Source organism: Cibotium barometz, chromosome 56 (assembly GCF_041138505.1).
Source record: "Cibotium barometz isolate CiBa-2024 chromosome 56, ASM4113850v1, whole genome shotgun sequence".
Taxonomy (NCBI): domain Eukaryota; kingdom Viridiplantae; phylum Streptophyta; class Polypodiopsida; order Cyatheales; family Cibotiaceae; genus Cibotium; species Cibotium barometz.
In genome coordinates this window covers 18311103-18338635 of record NC_141101.1, presented here as the reverse complement: position 1 = coordinate 18338635, position 27533 = coordinate 18311103, and the positions used below count along the sequence as shown (strand labels likewise).

Here is a 27533-nt window from a genome sequence, read left to right as displayed (position 1 = left end):
GATTAATGGCGAATGAGACAGCCATAGAGAGATTGAGAGAGAGGAAGAGAGAGATACTTTCTCATGCTCTTTCGGCCCCTCTCTCTCTTGTGTTTTTCCATAGCCCCCCTCTCTCTCTTCCATAGCCACTAGCTCTTTCTGCTTGCTTGAAAGAGCCCATGCCGGCATGGGCTCTTTCGAGTAGGCAAAGAGAGCTAGTGGCCATGGAAGAGAGAGAGAGAGAGAGAACATCCAAGCCGACAACATATCCAACATCGGATTAACGAGGCGAATGCAGACAGGATTAACGGCGGCGAATGCAGACAGGATTAACGACGGTGAATGCACACAACCATAGAGGGATTGAGGGCAGAGGAAGAGAGAGATACTTTCTCATGTCCTTTTGGCTCCTCTCTCTCTTGCGTTTTTCTATAGCCCCTCTCTCTCTCTTCCATAGCCACTAGCTCTCTCTGCCTGCTCGAAAGAGCCCGCGCTGGCATGAGCTCTTTAGAGTAGGCAGAGAGAGAGAGAGAGAGAGAGAGAGAGAGAGAGAGAGAGAGAGAGAGAGAGAGAGAGAGAGAGAGAGAGAGAGAGAGAGAGCCGGCAACATATCCAACGGAACCACTTACCCGGGACTGGCTCAGTTGTGAGGCACGACCCGACGGCGACAGAATTCGACATGCACAGAGGCGAGCCGGCAGAATTCGACAAGTAGAGAGGCACGGTGCAGATGAGCAGAGGTTAGTGCGCAGAGAGGGAGGGAAAATGGAGGGAGAATGGAGAGTAGAAAAGATGCTAGGGTTCCTAGTGAGAAGGGAGGGAGAATAGAGAGTAAAAAATATTCTAGGGTTCCCAATGAGAAAGGAGGGAGAATAGAGAGAAGGGAGGGAAAATAGAGAGTAGAATAGAGTGTTCCCAATAGAGAGGCAAGGAGAAGGGAGGGGGAATAGAGAGTAGAATAGTTGCTAGTGATGGTGCTAGGCATCAAAAATTCAAGTGGGCATCACCCCAAGCAGCCGAGTGTGACATGGCATCAAAAATTCAAGTGGCCATCACCCCAGGTGGCGCCTACTATAGGTTCAGCTAATCCAAGGTGGCCATCACCCCAGGTGACGCCTACTATAGGTTCAGCTAATCCAAGGTGGCGCTTGCAAACCGATCTAGCTCACCCTGCACGCGGTCTAACTTCACCTAGACTTGAGTGACCGTAATTGTCGTTCACGTGATCAAAAATCTTGGGCAATTGTGCATGATATATTCTTCAAGCATGCATTAAATGTTGGTGTAGATTACTTGATAGGCATACTCATAAAAAATTTATTACAAAAAAATATTAAAAAGCTTTCAAAAATGCAACCCTTATCCCAGAAAGTTTTATAAGATTTGCAACAATAAATCCCAAGACAAACTGCCATTAGCTTATTGTGTGCTTCATAGCACTCAAGCTAAAGTTGTTTATTGCATTCTCATTTATTGGCAAATATGTCACGATCTATTACTATATTTGGACCTATTATTGGTTCAAAACTTGTCATACGTTCATCCATAAGACTTAATGAGATTGCAAGTTCTGAGATTCAAGAACACTTTGATATTAGAGGCATTGCTTTTGCCCTGCATCTTGCTTCATTGGGTGGTGAGGGGGTGAAAATTGAGACGTAGGTGCTTTCAAACGGTGATGAAGGGTTTGTTCTAAATGCAAAGAGTACACCCTTATGTAAAGTGAAGCTTCAACAGGTTACAGAGCCCGACAAAGTTGTGGTTATTGATGCAGATGAGCCTCTCAACGACAAGGTTCTGGAAGGTGTTCCTTCATCTACACAGAGTGTATTTGATCTTCTTCGAGTTCAACCAAAAGGCAGCAACCTTCATGTTGGATACCAAAGTGCAACAAAAATAGTTGCTGTTGATGAGTTTCTAGTTACATATGATGGATACATCGCATTTGAGCTACCTCCTGCCAAAATATCTTCCCCAATGGCTGGAATGGAGCACAAGTATGATGGTCATGTTTGGGCAGAGTATGTTACATGCAGATGTGATTGTTTCCCAAGCACTGTGCGATTGAGCCGTTGTGTTGTTCATTTGCGATGCTATAATGTGGATTGCCCTCATATACTATCTTATTCCACTACTCTAAATGAAACACATTGGGTTGGTAAATTGAGGAAGGCTCCTTGTACTGGTGAAGTTACTATTGGTAATGGATCTCTTCTATGTCGTCATTGTAAGTTCCCTCCATCATGTGTGCAATAATGTCTAGCCGTGATATATTATTATATGCCTAGAGATCAAGAGATATATACCAGGTGTGCAATTCATATGGGATTTCACAACCATCCGTGTGCAAAAGGAGTGAGTCGTGTGAAGCAAAAGATTGTAGAGGAAGAGGTGCACCTGAAGACTGTGGCCTCTCCTCTGTCAACTCCAAAGCAGATTGAGGTAGCAATTGCCCAAGACATGGTATTGGAGCTTTTGATGGAGGGAGGTCAGTCGTCACACAAAGATGGATTTAGGGACAAAGAGTTGAATGAATTGCTTAGCATGGTTACTCCATTGTCAAATAAGAAGCAAATTGAGCGTTATGTTCAGGGAGCTAAAGGAGGTTCAATACTTAGCTATAAGGGTCTCGAAGCAATCCTGGAGTTGAAACAAAAAATTAAGTATCCTTTTATTCATAGTATTCTATTTCCAAGATAGCTAGGAAAAGATGTACAGCCCCATGTCTCGGGAAGTGGGGTGGACTTGGTCAATAAAATGAGACCAGGTGGGAACTTGAAAATGATGTGGGTGCACTTTGACCATGTTCACAGGGTTGCTGATTGGTCCACTATGGCTGCTCATGTTTACGATCCTTTTCTGCAAGAGTTGCTAACCATTGCCACCTATGAATTCAAAGTTGAGGATAGATTTGCCCAAATAGAATTCTAGAAGATGTTGAATGAAGTGGTGCAAAATTGTGGTTTTGACAAGCCTGAGTTTCGAGGATTTATGGGGCAGATGAGGAAAGTGCAAACCGAATTGTTTTCTACTCTATGTATTTTGGAGGGAGACCTTGTCCAAACAGAGAATGCTCATGTGTGTTTCATTGGGAGAGCAAACCATGGTGGCCCCCACAAAACGCTGAAGAGAGCACATTGGAGTTCATAGTTTCTGACTCAGGAACAAAATGGCCCATTCGTACCAACAACAAATCTTGCAGAGATCAAACACTCGAGCATGAGGGGGGGCTACTGTTGGAAATAGAAAACAAATGTCATTGTACGCAGCAACTACAATGGATCTTACTATGGCTAAGCTTCACAGTGCCCATAGTAATGCTCACTTGGTGGGAGGCTACACATTCAGGAGCGACTCCTGAGAGAGGTGTACCAGTACCATGCTTCTAGGGGCATCGTGTCTACCCTGAATCCACAATTGCACCTGGTGCAGTGCGTGAGGGGTTTGTATGGTTTTGTGCTTCTGCAACAAGCACACATTGCTGGAATGTGGACACAACATGGGTCATAGCTCCCCCTGGTCCAGTACCTGGAGTGTGTGGCTTGTTGCTCTGGAAGGAACAAATCTCTCATTGGTTGAGGTGGCCGATCTTGAAAGGGTCGGCTTCTTGTTGGAATCAGATAAAGCCACTACCAGAATGAGTACAAGAGTGACAGCGAGTGTGGGATCGACACCAAAAGGTCCTAAGCTCATTTCAACCTAAGTATCAAGGTGCAAAGGTGGTGTTAGCGCTCAAAGCTTACTAAAGAATTTCAAGAGAATGTGCAAAAGGGACGCTCACTTGTTGTGCTACCATTGTTGCAAGAGAAGATATTGTCATATGTAATGAGTTTCATATGTTTCATGTGAGCACTGAGGGGTCCGTGCAGCTGGGGTGCATTATGTGGTGATACTCTCCAGCCTACTCATGTCCTGATTTTTAGAAGAGGGATGCAAAACATGAGGCATACCTCCCCTGCAAACACATGTATTATGTGTTCTTGAGGTTTTGAATCTAGATGCATCTATCCATGAATTCATGCACCAAGCAGCATTGACAAAGGTAGAGTTATTCGAGGCACTTTCCAATCGTTGTTACCATGCAAACCTTAGTGCGCCATGAGATATTGTCCCTTATTGTAAGCTCTAACTAGATTAGGAGATGCCATATAACCCTGTGCTTCGAGAATTCTCTTCTGCTTGAGCATGGCACATGGGGGGTGCCTAAAAGTTTTGGTGGTATTGTTTGCTATCTAGGGTTGTGGCTTTATCGTTATGTAAAGCATAATGGATGCTTCCTTTTGTAGGTAAAATTATAATTATGAAATTTTGGTAAACATGGTATGACATAATACCTCCTGTGTTCTTTACTTGGTGGATTCTTTCCTGGCAAGTGTCTTTTTCTTTGCTTGGGGCTCATAGACAATCTAACAATGTTCATGTGTGAGAATATTGGGACAGAAAAGATCGCAAAGATAAAATTTACTTTAAAGAGTATAAAATATTGAAAGCTTTCTTTTGGAATTTGGTTCAAACTTCACTTGTCCACCAGCACTTTCAGATGTGGGAATGTCTCTTTTAATGCTTCTTTGACTATCTAATAATACAAAAGATTGAAGAACAATAATGCGGTGACATGCACAATTTTCCTTTCTCGCACTTGCTCGAGGCAAGGTTTGGCTCGTTCACGGTTGCTCGTGAAATGGGCATCCTCATTTAGTGACCAAGTTTCCTATAATAGTTGCATTTGCCCTTTTTCTTTGGCTTGTCGCCTTCCTTGTATGAAGGCTTACCTTATGACTATGATTTTGGCTTGTAACTACCCTGATGAGGAAATGATTTACCTTTGCCTCTTTGTTGACTAGGAGAGCAAAAGCCTGATCGCCTATACGCATATAACATATCTATTTTGCTTGGATTGCTATTCTTGCAAGAGCACAGAAACAAACTCCTCAAACTTTAAGACATTTGGATTGCCTTTCATCTCATAAGTCCGATAGTAGAAGCAAAACTTTGATATGAGTCCGGCAATGCATTTAAGATAGTGGGTACCAATGAACTGTCAAGATATACTTCATCAAACTGGCCAACTACTACTTAAAATCTTGGATTTTTGTAAGGAAACTGTCCATGAAGTCCCCCTCATTCATATGCTCTGACTCTAATTACTTGTGTAGATAAGTAACATGTGCTTCATTACGTACCTGCTGGTACAATGATGCAAGTGCATCCCAAGCATGTTTAGCAGCCCTGCATGATCGAATGTGAGAAATGATACTCATCTTGATTGACAAAGTAAGCAACTCATGTGCATGCATATCTATTTCATCCCACTTTGTTTGATCTTGTGTAGGAGGTATGTTATCCTATTGGTAACGTACCATGTGAAACCAAGTTTGTGTCTACAGATGTGCGTTTTGTAGCATGTTCATAAAAGAAACCAAGATGTTTATCAATACCAACCACAACATTCCATAGACCTGGCTACCAATATATGCTGCATCATATAGGACCATAACGGGTAGTTGTTCCCGTCAATCTTATCCTCAGTAAATAACATCTGAAATACATCACTATCTTCCATTTCAACTAATACCCAAGCAAGAAATCACGCAACCTGCAAATGCTAAGTGATCGTTTGATGCAACCAAGATAGTTGCTAATAAGGCCATTGACAATGAAGACCTACAAAATGTATGAAAGAAATACATAGTAAAGTGAGGGAAAATTTTACTCGTAAGATGTAGAGATTGAGGTCGATCAATTGTAGCTCGTAGACAAGACATGTTGTAGTGAGTGTTTGATGATGCTTTCACGTGTATTTGCACACCTGTCTAAAGTAGATCTGACAATACTACTACAGAATGTGATGAAGAATAGTGCAAATCTGGTCCCTTAAGATATCTGCAAAAAACCAAAAACCACATAGCCTCCAAAAACGCACCCGGAATAAAAATGTAACGACGAAATTGAGTACAAAGTACTATGCACTTCAAGGTTCTCTTTATTCTCTCATAAGGGCACCTTGATCTGATTCAAGAAGAGATGTGCCTTAGAGTGAAGGGTAGGTAGCGCACCAGCAACAAGGGCAAGGTGTAAGAAGCACTAACAGAGAGATAGAGTGGAAGGGAGCACACAATGAGATGATAGATAGATAACGAATGTACAAAGATGATAAGTATGCCCCAAGATGGGTGTATACTAGCACATGGAAAAAACCTCCTCAAGAGGGAAAAGGTGCCCTAGCTGGTCCTAGTGTGTTCACACACCACCACCAAATATGGCTACAAATTTTTCTAGTAGCAAAGAGCTCATTAGAAACATGAAAAATAGACATCTACCATTAAAGGTGCCATTTGTGTGGCCTGAGAGGTTTCTAGTGGCAACAAAAACCTTCCAGATTCTACTTCTTATCAACCCTCAATTCTAAGAGATTTCCTGATGATGATTCAAGGAGAAATAAAAAAAGTGTATGCTAGTCCAAGCAAGACTTCAAAGCGTCATCAAACGAGAGAGAGACTAATAAATTGTGTGTGAGAACCATGGTGGTTGCGCTAGCTTCAAATGATGAGAATAAGTATCCTTTTTGGATAGCCAAAATGGATAAGTATCCATTTTGGATAGCCAAAATCAAAAGGAGAACAATGTAGTGAATACAATTGAAGTTCATTGGTACCAAATAACTGCAAATGATCCACTCATGAGAAAATATGATCTAGAGATGATAGAAGTAACAAAAATGGGATAAAAGAGAAATCAAGTCATCAACATACTCATAAATAAAATCTTAAGGATGTTAAAAATTTAGTATATGGATTCACTTTGTATGTTTTTGCTCAATTATGCATACAAACACATTGAGGCTTTTCAAGTAGAAATTGAAGGAACTCTCCTAGCAAAAGAGGATGGTGCTAAAAAGTAGTTTTAAATCTTTGTATTTCTTTATTGTTTTTTTTATTTTTTAACTTTTTTTTGTGACTGAAAAAAGGTGATGTATTGTTGGAATTAGGGTTGCAAAAAAGCACACAAAGCTTGGACAAGAAGAAGCAAGAATGCACACAACACAAGTCTATTAGATTGTGTCAATGTACAAAGATAAGTTAGCCCTAGAAGTATGGACGTATATACGAGCCGGGAGAAAAAACCTCCTAAAGAGGAAAAAAGTACCCCAGCGATCCTAAGTGTGTTCACACACATCATTGCCTATATATATGGCAACAAACCCCTGGGAGTGTTGGTGTGAATAAGAGGTGGCACTCATGTATAGGGAAGTGCCATGCCCGAAGTAGATCAGTCCACAAAGGGGAGCAAGCCCAAAGCTTTGCGAAAAGCTTCAAACTTCTCACGAGGAAGCGCCTTTGTGAAAAGATCGACGAAGTTGTCCTGTGTTGGCACATATGCCAAGCTGATCTCTCCTGCTGAGAGTCTCTCCTTGATATAGTGATAATGCATCTCAATGTGCTTTGTGCGAGCATGAAAAATTGGGTTTCTCGTAACTGCCAATGCGCTCTGACTGTCAGTGTAGATAGAGATGGCAGACTCCTGTCCAACACCCAAGTCAGCCATAAGCCGTCTGAGCCACACACACTCAACCGTAGCTGTGAAAGCTGTCCCTGTACTCAGCTTCACAACTAGAAGTGGCCACAGTAGGTTGCTTCTTGCTCAACCAAGATATGCATGAGCTACCGAGCATGAAACAAAAACCACTTGTGGACACTCGGGTGTCATAGCAACCAGCCTAATCTGAGTCCGAAAAAGCATATAAATCTGGCGGCAACGATCTCCCCTTGGGATAAAACAACCCAAGATGTATGGTGCCACTCAAGTAGCGAAAGATGCGTTTAACTGCCTTCCAATGCTGAGACCCTGGGCTATGCATAAACCTGCTCACTTGTGAGACTACAAACTGAATGTCCAGCCTCGTAATGCATACATAAATGAGGCAACCAACAGCTGTCTGATAGAGTGTGACATCAAAGTGATCTCCAGTATCATGAAGACTCAACTTCAAACATGTCTCCATTGGAGTAGCAATAGGCTTGTAGTCTTCAAGGACGAATCTCCGCAACAATGTCTCAATATACTTTGTTTGACACAAAGCAATACCTCCATCACATTGCTTAAATTGTATCCCCAAATAATGATGAAAATGTCCCAAATCTGACATCTCAAAAGAGGCATTCAAATCAGTCTTAAAATCAGCAATATGATTCTCATTTGGTCCTGTGAGGCAGAGCAATGATTAGATGTACATCATCCACACGTTTAACATATAAAGTGCTTTTTGTTGGACTATTCTGAAAACCATGTGCAGTCAAATATGCATGTATCTTTTCATACCAAGCTCGTGAAGCTTGCTTTAAACCATACAAAGCCTTTTTCAACCTGCACACTTTGTTTTCTTGCCCTCTTTGAACAAAACCACGAGGCTGCGATACATACACCTCCTCATGCAAATCTCCATTTAAGAACGTAGTCTTTATGTCCAACTGATGTACATTCCAACCATTATGAGCTGCTAATGCACAAATGCTACGAATGGTAGTCATACGACAAGTGGGAGCAAAGGTCTCATCAAAATCAGTGCCCTTTTCTTGAGCATAACCCTTTGCAACAAGTCTAGCCTTATAGCGATCAACACTGCCATCCGGCTTTCGTTTTCAACTTAAAAACCCACTTACATCCAATGACCTTTTTACCAATAAGCAAATCACACAAAGACCATGTACCATTCTTCATTATAGCATCATATTCACTTTGCATTGCAACCAACCAATTTTCTGATTTTTGTGCCTCATCAAATCAAAGAGGTTCTTCCTCTTCACACATACTAGACACAGCCAAAGCATAACAATCTGATGCATAAGAGGCATGCTGAAAGCCTGAACGAGTACGACTAGACATAGGTGCATCAATTTTACTATCACGCAAGGTTTGTACCAACCATTTAGGCATACCTCTAGCCTGCTCATTTTCAGCCCTATCCTCATAAATTACATCCTGTAAATCTGCATCAAAAATAGGTTAATCTATGATGTCATTTGAAATCTGTATAGGTTGAATATTTACCTCATATGATGTCGTTTGAAATCTGCATAGGCAACAACGTATCAAATACATCTCGTGAGCTCACACCTGTCTCTTTGATACATGATAACAAAGGCTGCACAGCATCTTCCACAAAAACATCTCGACTAATCAAGATACGCTTTAACTGCGGATGATACAACCTATAGCCCTTGCTCTCAGCACTGTAACCAACAAAAATGCATTTGACAGCCTTATCATCCAATTTTTTACGTTGTTGCACAGGCACTAAAGCAAAAGCCAAGCAACCAAAGACACGCAAGTGACCAATAGAAGGCTTCCTGCCATGCCAAGCTTCGTATGGAGTAACAGACTGCAAGGCCTTAGTGGGACACCTGTTGAGTACATATGTAGCACACATGACAGCCTCAAGCCAAAACGCATGTGGCAAAGCTTGGCTCTTGACCATACATCGTGCCATCTCTATAAGTGACATGTTTTTTCTCTCAGCAATACCATTTTGCTGAGGGGTATACGGTACTGTACATTGGTGTTTTATCCCACGACTAGCCAGAAATGCATTAAACTCTTTAGACATGTACTCCCCCCCTAGATCAGAACGGAGGGTGCCCACAATACAATTGGATACATTTTCAACCATAAGCAAAAAGTGTTTGAAGTATAAAAACACTTCGGACTTTGCCTTTAGTGGATATACCCATGCCTTTAGTGGATATACCCATGCATACCTTGAGTAATCATCAATGAAAGTCACGAAGTACAAGTGTTTACCAAATGACGGAGTTTACATAGGCCCACATACATCACTATGTACAAGTTGCAATTTGTGAGTGACCTGCACAGAACCATCCTTTGGAAACGCAGAACGCTGCATTTTGCCCAAAATACAGCCTTCACAAACATGTTTTAATGGTGCCTCAAGAGGGGGCAATGAAGCAACTATATCAAATTTCTGCAAACGCAGCAAACTAGCAAAGTTTAGATGACCAAAACGAGCATGCCATAGTTTTGCATCTGAAACTGCCTTTTCATCTCAGAAACTGCATTTGCTGAATCTTCCACACACTTGTCATAAGAATTGAGCCTATACAGCCCACGAAACAAGGTGCCAGATGCAATAATCGTATCACCAGAGGTCAAATCATAAACAGTACATCTATCATCCACAAATTTGACTATAAGTCCAAGTCTAGCAAGCGCAGAGACAGACAATAGATTCTTCTTTATCCCTGGCACATACAAAGAATCTGAAAGTGTGAAAGCGCTGCCATTTGCAGCAGTAAGCATAATTTTACCAACGCTCTTCACTGGGTAAGAAGCATTATTGGCACATGTGACAGTATTCCCATTAGAGACAGCCTCAAGACAAGTGAACATATCACGATGCGAGGTAATGTGCTTTGTAGCACCACTGTCAAAATACCATACATCAGAGTCAACAGAAACTGCCAAACATGCATCGTGTACAGATGGGTCATACTTGGCAATACACGCTAAACGTCCATTTTGTATCCTGCACAACATTTACAGAATCTGCATTTGTAGAAGCATCCGCTATTGTGGCTGCATTTGACTCTTTCTTCTTTGCCTCTTTAGCTTTTAGCTTAGGGCAATTCTTAATGACATGATCAGTTGCCTTACAATAGTTGCACCTGATCTTTTTCTTGCCTTTATCAAGAGCCTTCTCAGACCTATTGTTGCTACCTGTGGAAGGAGAAGAAGTTGCAGATCTACTAATAGGAGAAGAAACAGTGGAAGGGGCTGCCTTACCACTTCTTCTGGGCAGCAAAACAAATGCCTGATCAACTGTACGCTGCCTAGCCCTGTTTTGCCTGGACTACGCTTCTTGCAAGAGCTTGTTGACTAAAGTATCATACTTGACAACATCAGATCTGTCCTCTCGTATAACAAGTCTCCACGTGGAAGCAAAAGTCTGATATGACTCAGGTAAAGCATCAAGAACAGTCTACACAAGAGAATGATCAGGAATAATCTCACCTACAAAAATCAACTGTTCCTTGAGATCTTTAATCTCAGCAAGAAAAACATTCATGTTATCATCTTCTTGCATAATCTTCGATTCTAGCTCTTTACGCAGGTAAGAGATTTTTATCTCGTTACGACCTGCATACAAACCAGCTAGAATATCCCAAGCCTGTTTTGTTGTTTTAGCTGAACGAATATGTGGAGTAATGTTACGTTTGATAGAAAGTGCAATTAAGGCATAAGCCTACGCATCTTTACCATCCCAACGAGTTTGTTCAGCAGTGGATAAAACAGCAGCAACAGTAGAGCTGCTAGAACCTGCAACATCCTCAACAGATCCTACATCCACAGAACCTGGACGTACATCCATACCCTGCACAATGTTCCACACTCCTTTTGCAACCAAAACATGCTGCATCATGTATGCCCAAAGTGGATAGTTGCTCTCTCCATCCAATTTGTCATCAGTAGACAACATGCGAAATACATCATTGCTGTTATCATCCATGTGGTCACTGACTGAAACTGATACAAAAGCTACCTGTAATGAAGTAAAGACTGAACAAAAAACAACTCGTACTATGTAGCACGGTCCACAATAGAATACATATGCTTGTTTTGCAAAAAACTGCACAGTCAAAATTTTTACACAAAATGACGAAAACACCTGTACAAAACTTGAATGCAAAAACGGAGCCCGAAACGACCTCAGATTATGCAAGTGCTCGTGAAAGCTCACCTCAATCGAAGAACGAGTCGGAGGGTGCTAGCGGCGTAGCCCTGGGAGCCGATGCCTGCTTTGATACCAATTGTTGGAATTAGGGTTGCAAAAAAGCACACAACGCTTGGAGAAGAAGAAGCAAGAATGCACACAACACAAGTCTATTAGATTGTGTCAATGTACAAAGATAAGTTAGCCCTAGAAGTATGGGCGTATATACAAGCCGAAAAAAAAAAACCTCCTAAAGAGGAAAAAACTGCCCCGAACGGTCCTAAGTGTGTTCACACACATCACTGCCTATATATATGGCAACATGTATTTCTGGATTTAGAGTTCTTTTAGTAAATAAATTATGATCAAAATTTTCAGAAATGATGTGTTTTTAAACTCCCTTTATTTCAGTCACTTAAAACCTTAAAATTCTTTTTTTTTTTGTGAAAACAAATGGATTGTCGTTTGCAAGTTTTTTTTTCATGAGGTCGGCTACACACACATCATACTAACCAGACACACCGGAGTACCACAAGGGGATACCACCCTTTCCAAATATTGGCCATTTTATAGACAGTGGACAAACCCCACAAGTTAGTTTCTTGGCCAATTGGAGTACACAGCTTTGGTAGAACTGGGTCAAGTCACGATCTTTGATGTCCAAGGCAACCATCGTTTCTGATCTATAGAGGGTGTGCTTAAAGGGCAAGCATTGCATACTATTGTTATCACCCGGCGACAAGATCACCGACGAGGAAGGTGGAAGCAAGAACCATGACGATTAAACGATGATGGCCTAAGAAGTGTAGATGGCTGCCTATGTGCCCACCTGCACACGCGAACACACCCTTAGAATAAGATGGGGACAAATCCTATCCCCAAGAGGATTTGTCCCCAAGTTTTAGTTGTGGTTTTTCGAAACTCCGTGCTAAGAGTTGTCTAAGGAAGAAACTACCAACTATGAGAAACAACAGTATATATTTTAGCTTATAAGGAAATCTTGTAAACTAAGTGGGAGTATATTTAATGTAGCTAAGTGATTAGCTAGATGATGCATTTAGTCAACGCACCTGAACCCTGAATGGTTGCAATTTGATCAAGTGGAAGTGTTGAAATGCATGTGATCAAGCCTTTTTATTGTGGGAAAACTTAGTATGAAATTTCCTTAATACAAAATAGCATTTATGAAGTAGAGATGGCAATAACCTCTATCTAGTTGGGCAGCTTAGTGCACAAAATTAACCAATTTACAACTAATTCTCAAGGCACAATTTACTGGGAAACTTAGTGGGAAAAAAGGCTCATATCCAAAGGTTTCCAATTAAGCTTTGCTTTATGAGGTTAGCTACATCTCTATGATTCAGCTATTACTGAAACATGTGAGAGTAGCTACAAATAGTGCATAGTATATTCTAACCGCACGATTCTTCTAAATACATGGGTACACATTTATGCTAATTTCATGTGGCAAAATTGGCAAAGTTAGAAAGCTAATGGTCAAGTTGCATTAAATGGAGTCGGCCAAGTTAAACGGGCTTGCTAGAAAAGGACCCAACCATAGGATATTGGGAGCTAATGAACACATCTAATTCCTTTTCTTAAGTAAGGTGATTGCTTAAAGAGCTTGTTTTTTACATTGCTATGCTCTTACCCGACACACTCTTTATTCCATCCTTTGCTTCGAGTAACAAGAAGGAGGTGAGTCAAGAATCGAACTTGTGTCCCATGGATGGGTGGCCTCTCTCTCTCTCTCTCTCTCTCTCTCTCTCTCTCTCTCTTGAGGATATAAGTGTGAAAAAAAAAGAGGAAAATATTTTAGAGAATTGTACCTTCTTAGCATAGCCAAGAATTAAGTAAGTTTTGATGTGTGCAACCACTGCATGAAATCTTGCCTTTGTGTTCTTGATTTAAAAAACTAGCTTGAACAAAGATTATTAAGATAACACAAATTCACTTGGAAATAAAGTAAATGGAGGAAGAGTGAAAAATCAAGCATTCAAACTTATTTAGACAAAACAACGGACCAATGAAAAAATGTACCCTATTTTTACTAAGAGCATTGCTAGTTACTAATAGCCTTGAAAACTACTAGTCTCTAGGAATCAAGACTAGTAGTTTTTCAAATTATGATCAATTACCCTATGGGTGATTTGATTTTTTAAAGACCACGATCCCCCTGTGGATAGAACTAGGTCTTACCTATGAATCGTATCCTTGAATCTCTGCATGGTCAAGGTGTCGATGAGTAGGAAATTTTCTCCAAGATAATACTTAGTAGACTATCTGAAGTGTTTTCCCTATTTTGGAAAGGGAGAACCTTACACTATGTAGGAGAGTTCTTGCAAGATAACGTGTTCCTCCTAGAGCTCCCACATTAATATCTTGATATTCCTTGTGATCTTTGTTCTTGCAAGATGGCATGTCTCCCATAGTAGTCAATTGATGTTCCTTGTGATTTTTTTCCTTCAATGACCCTCATCATTTAGCCTCAAAAGACCAAACAAGTCTCCCAAAGTGAAGGTTTGGCACTCGCAATAGGTCCAAGCTTAATAAGTCCCTATCCGCCAAGTAAGAAAGCCAATGGAAGAATCTCTATTCTTGTGTTCTTCATTTTGTTTTTTTATTAAGTCTCTCTCTCTCTCTCTCTCTCTCTCTCTCTCTCTCTCTCGATAACCCTTGAAATGTGATACATAAACACCAATACATGCATGTTTCTTCACAAGGATATAGAATATACACTTAAAGTTTCCCTCAATACCCCTAACAATTATGTTGTCCTAATTAAATCGCCAATGAATCCAATTACATTTAGTATGTTCCAAGTTTTCTTTGCCTTAAGTTTACTTTAAAAAACCCAATGTTGCTATGGGTTCGTAACAAAAAGAAAACAATGGCCAAGAAAGAGGACACATGGTCATGGGTTGGCACATTTTAAACTCCACCCGAGAGGAATATTAAAGACTACAACAAAGAAAAGAATCTTGGTTTCATTTTGGCGACATTTCTTGGCTGAGAGAAGAGAAGAAGAAGAGAGAGAGAGAGAGAGAGAGAACTGAGATTCCATTTTTGCAGCTAACTTTTTCAATCATTCTCTAAGCAGAAAAAGAACTCACACTATACCTCTCCTTTCTGCAAAGCAAGCCAAAAATGTGGCCCGTGTAGCTAAGGTGTTCAACTATTCAAAAGTCTACTTCACGCCTTAAATTATTCCCACATCATAAGACATTATTTTACACCTTAAAATATCATCATGCATGATCTAGAAGCCTCAGCATATACACAATAATGAGGCATTATATATATGTATAAGTGCACAAATGCTCATAACTTAATGTGAGATTCAACAAGAATGTAAAAGCTCAAAGAATAGCTGTTCTGTGGAGCATAACAAGAACTTACTATATATATAAAAAAGGAAACTCTTCAGCGAAACGGGATATGCCACCCAGTTCTGGGCGCTTCCAGATCTTCGGCTATGCCATAGCTAGCAGCAATAGATTTTAGGAAAGAGACTACATCCTCTGAAGATGGGAGGGAATAACGGGCGTTTGAAGGTTTACCGCCAACAGCACATGAGAAGTAGTTTTCACCTTTGAGATCGAGTACGGAAGACCCTTCTTGCCTCCTGAACTCTTCTTCTTTAAACGACTTCTCCTTGGTGCTGGAACCTTTGGCACGGTTTCCATTGCTTTGGATAGGTGATGCCACAAGTGATGCTGCAGGTAGACTTTTCAGTTGTCCGGTACTTGTCTTTGCAGTACCAGCACTGGCCTTGGTTGCGCTGCCAGCACCGCTCACCTTAACTGAACTTTTGGCCAAAGTCTTCTCCCCAGCACCACCCTTGGGTCCTGGCCGCCGCTCGATCAGACCCTTTCCATCAAGAATTTTCCCATTGCTGTTGTACTCCCGTTCAGGAGGAAGCTCCGGTTCGAAAAATGTGTATATATCTTCATCCTGTGCATAGAGGAAGGTAGCTTAGTATTCGGTGTCAGGCTTCAAGTATCAGGGAATGGTGTGCCCTTACTTCTGATGGAGGTTTCTTACAGCACAGAGGCAGAATTGTACCTTGCTCAAAAAGTGACCAACACATAGAACGTAATCTATTGGTATCGTTATCCGCTTTCTATGGACAATCTCTCCTAGAATGCGGTCAATCGCAGCACCCTGGTAAATATGACAATGAAGTTTTCTTTTCAAACTTGATACATAGACAGAATCGCTTCATACATTCCTACAAGATATGCTCCACTACAATGAAACTACAATGCCTTCACTTAGGGAAATGCCTAGCTAGGAACAAACAAATTGTGAAGTAAAAATCCATGGCAGCACCCAATCATCTCACAATTCTCAATCAACATAGAACGGATGCCAAAATGAAGCACTAAATACAGTGAGACTCACCTCGCTTGTTCCAACCAATCGCTACTTCAAACCTTGGTAATGATATTTGCACAATTATCTATTGTCTGGGAGTAGACCAGCTCAATGTCTCCATCCATGATTAGCTTATCTGACTGACTTGAAAAGTTGATTGAAAAATGAAGTAGAAACTACTACATTTTTTTCCCCGGAAATAAGATCCTTCTATTAGTTAACAGAAAAACAGCCTCAAAGGGCTAGACACAAACTCGCCTCCATGTATGGAACGAGGATCAAAGAACAAAAAAGGGGGGAGGATGCACTTCTCCTCCAACTAGCTGGTCTATGAGGAGAAGGCCATCGCATACAAGGTGTGGGGGAGGGAATGACCACACAGGTGGTCTGTAGTGCCAAGTGGGCTCACCACCACTATTTGTGAGAAAATTACCAGGTTGCCAAAGCCTCAGGAAGGCTTCCCGACGCTTCCACATATGGTCTGATTCACCCTGAAGCTTCCCTCAGTGGCCGCAGAGGGTATGAATGATGTTGAGCCAGATGCTCCCGATGGACTCCATAGGCGAGGAGTGGGTGGCTTCGCTGCATCGAGCTCTCCAAATGTGCCATGCAACAATGTTGCTACAGATCTCCCATCTCTGGCTCAAACCAAGAGTCCAGTGACCAGTAGATGGGGCTAGGTCTGCCACGTCGAGATGCAAAGGTGAGAGACGTGAAGGGCTAGCCCCCCACCTTTCTCCTCATAAGCCATGACAACCTCAGTCTCTCAGCCGGCCCAAGCGACAGTGCCACGTGTAATAGTACAGGAAGAGGCCCTGTCCATAGTGAAGGTGCAGAGAATCCGCTGCCAAACCTAGTGAGCCTTTGGGCAATCCCAAAGTCAATGTTGCTGAGACTCTTGGGGATGGCCACATCTCGGACATGCTGTTGGTCTACCTCCGATGGCCAACCACGTGCCAACCGCCAAACTCCTATGTGCCATGAGCCACAAAGAGAGTGATCTTTCGAGGTCGAAAACTATCCCAAAGTCTCTTCCAAAAATATGAGAGAAAGCGCAGTGAGAGGCCCCTGAGACTGTCAGTGTCTTGCTGCTAGCGCGGTGAGAGGCCCCTACTATCCTACTGCAGCTGGAGTGCCCTCGACATTAGGCATTTGGATCCTATGGCCAAGCCATGCGGTGTATGCAAAAAAATGGGGTGCCCAAAGTCTCCTCCCTGTCTGCATGATCCAAGGTGTCTGCAGCTGATCCTGAGAAAAAATCCAGCCCCTCCCATATCTGCTCTATCTTGCTCCATATCTCAAAGTCTTGGATGAGGCTGTCAAGGATCCAAGTGGTCAATTGTTTGTCCTCCCTCTAGGGATCCTTCAGAGACAAAATAACCAGAGCATGATCAGAGAAAGTAATGCCTTCCAAAATATCCGGTGCTCCTCCTACTCTTGGGGCTATGTCCAAACTCTCGTAAATGCCAAGGGTCCTTCCCCCTAAGATCAGCCCCTCCCAAGCAATGTACTCCGAGTCTATCCTCTACTGAATCTTTCATGTTAAAGTCCCCATCCATACACCAAAAGTCGACATGTGGCAGGGACTGGCGAATTGTACTCCAAAAGGCGGCTCTGCTTGCAATTGTATTTGGTGCATAAACATTTTAAAAGCCCACACAGTCCTCTCCAATCTTGGTGGTCACCCACTGAGCCTAACCAGTGTCAATAGTGCCTGAGCCAACGACTCCTAGCAATAGCTGCTCACTGACAGAAATACAAACTCCCCCTTGCGTCCCAGAGTGGCCGAAAAAGGGAGACCAGAAAATCTGACTTCTACCTTCCCACAGCGATGGGCACACCCCTCTAAAAGATGGTGCTCCTTGAGGAAGAGAATATCAATAGGTCCCCCAATTGCTGCTCTATGAAGCTCTCTTGTAAGTATGCCATGCCTCTGAAAGCATTGCGGCCCCCCCAAACCTTGCATGTTCCATGAGACCATCCGCATATCTAATCTCTGTGTGGGAAGCGGAACTATCGGAACTTCCCTCCACCCGAAGAGTCTTGGGCGTGGGTTTCGATGAGGAGTAATCACAGTCAGTCTTGGGACAAAGATGCGCCAGGTGGGCAGGGATCCTTTCCTTCATGTGACGCCACTCTGTCTGAGCTCACAAATAAGCATAATCTGAGCTTCACCTATCACAATGCAAGTATCTATAGGAGGGGGGGAAGGGGTACTACTACTAAGATATAAAGGAACACAAAAAGCAGCACCTCTAAGCTGGAGGACACCTCCTCCCTGTCTTGTTCTCTATGGCCCGAGCCTTCCAACTCCAAGCACGTCGGTGATGCGCAAATGATGAGACAGCTTGACTGCTTGCCCCTGGATGGCAGCAGACACCAACTTGGTATCCCAATCGGTCCCCGATGCTACACTCAAGGGGAAGGAGAAGATCATCACGCCTCTCTCGCATGGAGGGCCTGGGGTGGTGAACATACCAGTAACTTCGACGGGCAGACATCGAAAGTCCACTGGGGGGAGGCGCCAGGCGACTTTGGCGGGAGAGCCCTCACCGGAGAGGCGACAATGGTCATCTCAACCGGCTCCGAGAAACGATGAATCAAGCAGTGGACTGAACTCGCCAGCTGCCTCCGCTTCGGGTCTGGCACGGCCAGAGGGCGGCGGGAATGCTCGGGGGAGATGGGAGGGGGGAGAGGGGGCTCTAAAGCAATCGGGTCAGAGTAGCCCAAAGCCTCAAAGGCTCAAGGCCTATGGGCCAAGGCTAAAGGCCCACGAAAAGCCCCTCCCAAACGACCAGAAAAAAAGGTAAAAAATGTGACCATTGCCCAAACGGTAACCTGGGGCGTTCCCATGCAACCGTCCCCCACAGCCCTCCCCTCCTGGATCCGTCCCCGGAACGCCGTCCCTTGTGAGGGACGCCCAGCTGGGGACGTCCATCTGTCCCCGTCCGTCCCCATCCCAAAGTGTTCCCGAGACAGCGCCCCCTGTTCCAACTGTCCGTCCCCTATGACTATGGCGAGTCGGCTACCCACAATCTTGCATACCAAGGTGGAGGCCTCTAAGGATGTGATTGTCAAAGTGAGGAGCTGGCGGTCTGCTTCTAAAAGTAGAAGCAACGGACGATAGCCTCAGACGGGGATGACGGAGCGGCTGGCATGCAGCCCTTGCCAAAAGGAAGACCTGCCCGAGAGCTGAAAACCTGCCTTGATAGAACACTGAAGAGTGGGTTTTTTAGGAGGGGGCGGGGGGATGCGAGCGTGCACAGGCATGTAGGTGAGAGGGATGGAAGGGTGGGCAACGCCTAAGCGAGAGGGAAGGAAGGGTGGGCAACGCCTAAGCGAGAGGGAAGGAGAGGGCGAGCAAGGGGCGGAAGGGGACAGCACGCCGCCGAAGGGGGGTGAAGAGGGCGACGGCAAGCACGAGGGGGGAGAGGCGCAAGGTGCAGAGGGCAAGGCGCACGTCGGGGGGCTCACAGCTAGAGAAAGCATTCACAATCCCTTCTCAGAGCCAGATGCCTAATCTCAAAGGCCTCATCTGTAGATCCAAGATCTCCTTTGACAACATGGCCACCTATCATCACAGAGGGGAGATGTTATGGCTGATTTGCGTTCTATTCTAGAGGAGGATGGTATCACTGTATGACCAGACATTGTCATCATGTAGCATACAATGGATACTTAAGCTTATGTAGCTAGTTTCGGTAAGTTTTTCCCTAGCACATATAGTGTGAAAGGACACCCACCTTTTTATTATTGTTGTACTTTGATACTATATGTGGGTTGACTTCTCAGCTCCAAAAACTCCAATGCAATCCACAGCTTTGCATCTCTATCCATCATCTCTGTGATCTTTGTGTACTATGTGCTTCTGTGTGTAGCTGTAGTTCTCCTGGGCTAACAGTGGTATCAGAGCCCTACCCTCACCATTTGTCTCCCGTCACGTATTGCCACGCTGCTCGTCTGAGCTCTCGTTCACCAGCTAGTGTTGATTACTCGGTAGTGGAGCAAAGTATGAAGCGCAAGCGATGGACGTGCAAGTTGCGCAGGTGATGGGTCCAAAGTGCACGCGACTCACCTAACCGAGCTACAGGACACCGGCGACGGACGTGACCACTTAGCGTGCACATGTCATGCTTGCTAAGTAGAAAAGCAAGTTCTATATTTGTGAGAAACTTTGGGCTTAAATGATAGGGCTTCAATACGAACATAGTGATACTAAATCTCAATGTGTTTCGTACAAGCATGAAACATAAGGTTCTTGGCGATGGTGATGCAACTTAACTTTGCTTGTCACACCAAAGAAGAGTAGACCCGTGGGAGGAAAGCCAAGTTCTCCAAATGATCTCCGCAACCAGATCGCCTCACAAGCACCAAAACAAACTACACAATACTCCACCTCTGTAGAGGAAAGCGCCACAATAGGCTACTTTTTACTCCATGAAATGGCTCCCGACCCAAGTGAAAAAAACACAACTAGTGGTCGAACGCCGAGTATCCAGATCTCCAGCCCAATCGGAATCAGCCCATCCAAGAAGAGTGCACCCTTGGCCATAGAAGATTCCAAAGTCCAAAGTACCACACAAGTACCGAAGCACCCTGAGAGCACACCGCCAATGCTGCTGACGAAGCTTGGATGTGAAAGAACTCAATAAGCTAACTAGGAAACAAATGTCCAATCGAAAGTAGGTCAACCATACCAAATAACCGACGAGAACCTGATACTGTCCCAAATCAATCCCTTTGAGAAACATCAAGAAGAGAAAGCGTCTCACTAGTATCCATAGGAGAAGGTACTGGTCTACACTCAGTCATCTGAAACTTGTCAAGAATCTCATGTGTGTACTTCTGCTGAGAAAAGAAAATACCCTAAGGGGTCTGACAAATCTCAAAGCCAAGAAAATAATGCAGAAGGCCAAGATCCGTCATCTAAAACTCTCTCCAAAGCATCCATGACTGAATGGATCCTCACAGAATAAGAACCTGTAAGATGAGGTCATCAACATAGACCACAATGATAACAACTAAACCACTCTCAAAGAGGATATAAAGGTTCGAATCTCCATGAGAACGGCACAAGACAAGCTTCTGAAAGAACTCATCAATCCCCTAGTACCAAGCCCGTGGAGCCTGCTTCAGACCATACAAAGCTTTCTTCACCCAATACACCTCGTCCTGTTTGCCTGGAACCTAAAATCCCAACGGCTGATCAACTTACACTTCCTGTGTAAGCTCTCAATTCAGGAAAGCCGACTTGATGTCCATCTCGAATACGGGCCATCTATGATGTCCTGCAAGAGAAAGAACAGTTTGAATGGTAGTCATTTGGGCCGTCGAAGCGAAGGTCTCATCGAAATCGATTCCAAGGTGCTGAGCATAGCCCTTGCCAACCAACCTCGCCTTGTGCTTGTCCAAGCTGCCATCAGCTCGGTACTTTGTTTTGAAGATCCACCGCACACCAATCACCTTATGCTACTATAGTAGCCTAGGCACCAAAATCCAAGTGCCATTCTGTTCAATAGCATCCAACTTTGCCTACATAGAATCATAGAATCACGAACTATCTGAAAATACCATCCAAGCACCGGTTTGCTCGAGCTCACTGGAGGAGGAGCAGAGTCATCATCATCATCTGACTGAGAATCCATAGCTCAAGGTGTAACAGAAGCAGGGGGGGAGAGGAAGGAGAAGGCGAAGGAAGAAGAAGCTCACTACCCCCTTAGAAGATATAGGAGTCTCTTCAACACCACATCACAGCTCACAACAGCTTTGCCGGCCTGTTGATCATAAAAACGATATGCCTTGGACACAGAACTATATCCGAGAAAAGTCATATGCTGAGACTTCGAGTCCAACTTGGAGCGATGCTCCTTAGGCACATGTACATATGCCGAACAACCAAATACCTGCAAATGAACAACAGAGGGCTTCTCACCATGGAAAGCCTCATATGGAGTTTTATCTGGAAGAGCAAGCAGTAGGAGACCTATTCTGAATATAGACAACAGTAGAAGCCGTCTCAGCCCAGAAACGTCGAGGTAAAGAGGAGTACTCAAGCATAGCACAGGTCATCTCCGTGATAGTCCAATTCTTCCTCTTTGCAACTCCATTCGAGATGGAGTATATGTTATAGTAAGCTGCCTCCGAATGCCGTGATCCTTGCAATATTGATGAAACTCCGAGGATGTAAACTCACCCCCTTTGACAGTCCTGAGAACCTTGACCGAAGAACCAGTCTCTTTTTCCACCTCAATCCTCCAATCACAAAAGTGCTAAAAAGTCTCATCCTTAGACTTCAATAAGAAAGCCCAAGTAAATCTAGAGAAGTCATCCACCATCACGAGCATGTACAATGCCTTACTCAAAGACGCGGTACTTATTGGACCACATAAGGCAACATGAACAAGACAAAGTGATGCTGAAGATCTGTGTGTCGCCTCCTTCGGAAAGGTAGCTCAGTGTTGCTTCCCTTGTAAACAAGAGGAACAAACAGAAGTTGGAGCCTTGATGGTCGGTAAACCCTCAACCAACCCATCCTTTGAAGCTCGTTGTAGAAGTTGATAGCTCAAATGGCCAAACCAAGCATGCCAAAGAGCTAAAGAAGAACCAATAGAGAGCAAAGCGGTCAACTTGTATAAGCCACTATCTTGGACTCCCTCAGCAGCCAAGATGTTACCAGTCTCCTCATCACGAATAGCAATATCATGAGGAGAGAAGATCACGTCCGCACCCTGAGCTATAAGAGCACTCACTAACAAAAGGTTAAATGCCAAATTTGGAATGTACAAGATGTATAGAACGTTAGAGAAGTACCACTTGTCTTCGGAAGAGCGGAACATGGGGATGGTGCCACATCCAAGAACTAGCACGGAAGTAAATCACCCAGAGTGATACTGCCCGTCTTGGCAATAAAGTCCTTGAACCAATCCCGATGAGGTGTCATGTGAGCAATAGCACCGCTATCCACAATCCAAGACTGAGGTTGAGAAGTCACAAGGGCTAGTATATGAGGAGCACTGGCTAATAAAAGAATACCATCATTCTTCTTGGTTTCGTACACCATTGCAAAGGTACATTCCTTTCCTTCTTCATCCCGCTTCTTCTTGTAACATTGGGGCTGTTTATGATCCTTCTTGCCCCAGTACTGACACTCCACATCCTTGTTTTTAGAAGATTTATCTTTGTCTTTGTCTTTGTCTTTATCTTTGTCGTTATCCTTGGAGTTCTTGCCAGAGGGAAAGGTTTGTCGTTATCCTTGGAGTTCTTGCCAGAGCCCCCTTTCCCTTTCTTCTGTCAATTCTTCTTTTTATCTCGAGCAACCAAAGGTCCATCACAACCACCAGAGGTGCCAGTCCGCTCCTCAAAGCAAGACTTAATCTGCATAATGGAGGGAAGAACTTCCTCCCAAGTGACTAGAACAAGACGAGGAGAAGAAACAAGAGACTGAAAGAAAGCATCAAACTGGAAGCTTGGAGAGAAGCCAAATAGCCATCATCCTGTGTAGAGATATCCTTGCCACATACAAGAAGCTCGTCTTGGAGATCTTCATCTTCGTGATAAAAGCAGATAAAGATGGAAAGGCAGAAACTGAAAGATTCATAAGCTGCTTTTCCAAAGCTAAAATCCGACCCGGAGACTTAATCTCGTAAAGATCTGCAGTGTCTTCCAAACTTCATGTGCAACATCTGCTGTATGCACATGAGAGAACAGAATCTTGATAATTCAACATCAAAAAGGAGAAAATACGACGATCGTTTGCCGCCCAAACATCAATATGTGCCTGAGTCACACCAACGGCGAAAAAGGGGTGGAATTGGTAGCTCTAATGAGCCAGTCCCAAATATCTACTCCAGGCAAGGCCGATTTCACGTTCACCTTCCATAAAGTATAGTTGGAGCCATCCAACTTGGCAGACTCAGAGAACATGTGTAGAGCAGTCGAGGTAGCCATCACTAAAGCTCGGGGTCAATCTCAGAAGAAAAACACACACCTCATAAGAAAGAAGTGTCCACCACATGTACCAAGCTGCCACCAAGGCCAAAATCCACACAAGACCCCCTCTGCAAGAGAGTGTCCACTGGAGACGAAAACACCGCCAGCCAAGGGGCTGCAAACCTGAAAATACAGGCCGACCAGCTTCCACACCTCTGTTGAGAAAAAACGCTGATGAGAAGATACCTGCAGGCTGAAAGCGATGAAGCCCAGGTGAAGGTAGAGCAACCAGCAGCAACTATCCAGAAATGCAGCAACCAGAGGGCTGTGAATCTGAAAAATGCAGAGGTGAAGGGGCTGTAGACAGGGCAGAATTTGGGGCAGCAGATAAAACGTTGAACCTAGAGCAATGATACCATGAAAGAGTGCACAGAGCGGAAGTAAGACGAGCACTAGAGTGTGCTGATCTGAGAGTGCAAGAGAGAACTATGCAATCTTCGCTTTGTGAGGTCCACGACAATAGAAACATTGAAGTGTTCGATTAACTACTTCTTGAACAGTTTCTACACTTTGAGCTGTTTATGTTTGGTGCAAGGGAGATGGAGGTTTTGAGTCAATTGTTGATGAATTGGAACACTTTTTAGTATCATGATCAAAGAATTTACAATATATACAGTACAGAAAAACAGGTGCCTTGTATGCACAATGGAGATTCGGATGGTCGTAGTGATTGCATTTAACACAAGGCACAATGGAGATTCGGATGGTCATAGTGATTGCATTTAACACAAGGCATTTCGCTCCTCACTTGTAGAGGCATTAAGGATGGTTGATTTTGAAGGATTTCATCCTCTCTTAGAGATGTCGACTGAAAGCTTTTAAGCAAGGCTGCATAGAATTCGGGGAATGACAATTCCGAGATCAATCTTTCTTTTGTCATTGCTTTACTTGGTTTAGGTCGTAGCATGATCATCTTCAGCATGTTGTCATCTAAACATACTGCTTCTTTACAACATTGATCGAATGTTTCCGGGTTGGATACAATGATCAAGTTGTGTAGCTTTTATTCTTTAAGCCCATCATGAAACATCTCTTCAATTGAAAATCGTTTAATTTTTCCCATGACTCACATCATGAGTCCAAGAAATTTATCCGAATGATAAAGTCTCTAATGGATTCATTTGGTTTACGCTCAATTGAATAGAGTTCTTTTGCTGGACTCCACCGATCACCTTGTCTTGAAAAACCGTAGATAAAGACTGTTTTCAAGGTTCTGAAGTTGGTCTTGATCGTCGGCATCAATGTAATGAACCATCGACTAGCCTTGCCATCTAAGCATAGATTTAACGCATATATCTTCAGTTTGACTTTTTTGCTTTTCATTGCTTTTTGACCAAAACAGGTGCTTTTCCTTGTGCCAACAAAAGAGTCACTATTCTCATGCTTTCATCAACCTGTCTAGTGTCTGGGCATGTGTTTCATCATGTGAAAAGAGCTAGGAGAACCAAATAGTTACATTCCCTTCCTCTTATATCGTAGTTGTCCTCAACTCCGGAATACAAGTGTTCCATATGTTCGAGATACTAGCCCTATCGGTGAGCTTGTGCATCTGGTCTTTTCCCCATATCTATGGTGTCATCTGCTCATCTGGCTACGTCTCTATGCCTTATCTTTGACCAATGGCTTTGTTCTTGATGGTACTTCTTCAAGGCCTGAAACATGTATTAGATAAAATAAATGCATACTTACCTCCTACAAAAACTAGACAGAGGCTAGTCAACAAACAGATATACATCATTCGCATCTACTGGGTATTCCAGGTACTGGCCAGGTAGTCTAGAGCCAAGTGGACTATCACATGCCATAAATCCAAGCATTGTCCACACATCAAAAACAGCACATAAAGTCAAAGAAATTCAAACATACATTAGTATGCAATGCATAATTAATGATCCTCCTATTCATGGATTGTCGTGTCTGGTCTCGTTGGAAACTGGTGTGCTGAGCTATCTAGCTCCCGAGGGAAACCGCTCAAACTATCCTCAAGGCAATCTGGTCGCATTGACCGTCCGACTATGAAATCCAATACAGTCATCTTGGGCTATCTGATCGCAATGACCACCTGACTGTGAAATCCAATACAGTCATATGGACCATCATAAGCTCGCAAGTATCTCTGGATAGTCTTGAAGTACTCCTCTAGCATCCATTTCCCATCCAAAGGCGAATAATTCTTAATCTTCCACCTCTGATGGATCCTCTAATACATGCTCCTCAGGAGGCAGTCCCGTATATGGTTTCAATACGCTGACATGGAAGGCATTATGTATCCTCCAATGATATGGAAGGTCCGATGGATAGCATACATCATTGATCTTCTCTGTAACTTGAAAAGATCCATAATATCTAGGAGTAAGCTTGGGGTCCTTGTGCTCCTTAGCTTTAGACTTTCTGAGTCTTGCTTTCTCGGATCTCAACAAGACCCAATTCCCTTCTTCGAATGTGACCTTCCTTCTATGCTGATCTGCAGCTTTCTTTTGCTTAGCTTGAGATGTCTCAATAGCCCTTTGAACATGTGCAAAAGTTGTATCCAAATCTCAAACAAACTCATATGCATGGAAGATCTCTACCTTGGTTCTTAGAACGGGCAACAACAATGGTTTGCCAAAGATAATCTCAAAGGCCTGTTGAGGAATGACCGGTGTTGTTGTAAGCATACTCAACCAAAGGCAAATACTTCTCCCATTGATTCTTCGCTTCGAGAGCATAACACTTCAACATATCCAAGATAGTGAGGTTTGTGACCTTCCTTCTATGCTTATCTGCAGCTTTCTTTTGCTTAGCTTGAGATGTCTCAATAGCCCTTCGAGCCTGTGCAAAAGCTGTATCCAAATCTCGAACAAACTCGTTTGCATGGAAGATCTCTTCCTTGGTTCTTAGAACGGGCAACAACAATGACTTGCCATAGATAATCTCAAAGGGAGCTTTGCCTGTCGAGGACTGAACGGTGTTGTTGTAAGCATACTCAACCAAAGGCAAATACTTCTCCCATTGATCCTTCGCTTCGAGAGCATAACACTTAGCATATCCAAGATAGTGAGGTTTGTAATGTCACTTTGTCCATCTACTTGAGGATGATAAGCCGAAGAGAAATTCAGCTTTGTCTCCATATTGTTGAAAAGAGCTCTCTAAAAGAAACTAGTAGTCCGAGGATCTCTATTCCCCACAATAGATTTACGTAGTCCATCGTGCTTGATGTCCTTTCTCATGCTAGGCCAATAAAAATAGCTCTCCAAAGCCTGAGTTGTCGTCAAGATGCCTCTATGCCCCATGTAGGGTGAAGCATGGCATTCTTTCATTACTTTTGGCCTCAGAATCTTTAGTCACGCATAACCGGGTTTGTATCATAAGGAACCCTTCCTTGATGACATAGGAGGTCACGAAGTCTCCATTTTGCAATCTGTTCCAAGTATCTTTGAAATCCTCATCTGTAGCATAAAGATCTTTCATCACAATGAAATCC

General features: G+C 43.3%; 1 protein-coding gene across 1 annotated transcript in view; it reads right to left on the bottom strand.

The window, feature by feature from the left end:
- Window positions 1-14980: 14980 nt before the first annotated feature.
- The window catches only part of LOC147606977 (alpha,alpha-trehalose-phosphate synthase [UDP-forming] 1-like), a 119402-nt gene continuing 106849 nt past the window's right edge, over window positions 14981-27533 (bottom strand). Inside the window, exons 16-17 of the mRNA XM_086791507.1 lie at window positions 15770-15868; window positions 14981-15658 (exon numbers count right to left, since the gene is read on the bottom strand). Coding sequence (XP_086647633.1) covers window positions 15128-15658; window positions 15770-15868 — 630 coding nt within the window. The 3' untranslated portion in view covers window positions 14981-15127. The remainder of the gene's footprint in view (window positions 15659-15769; window positions 15869-27533) is intronic.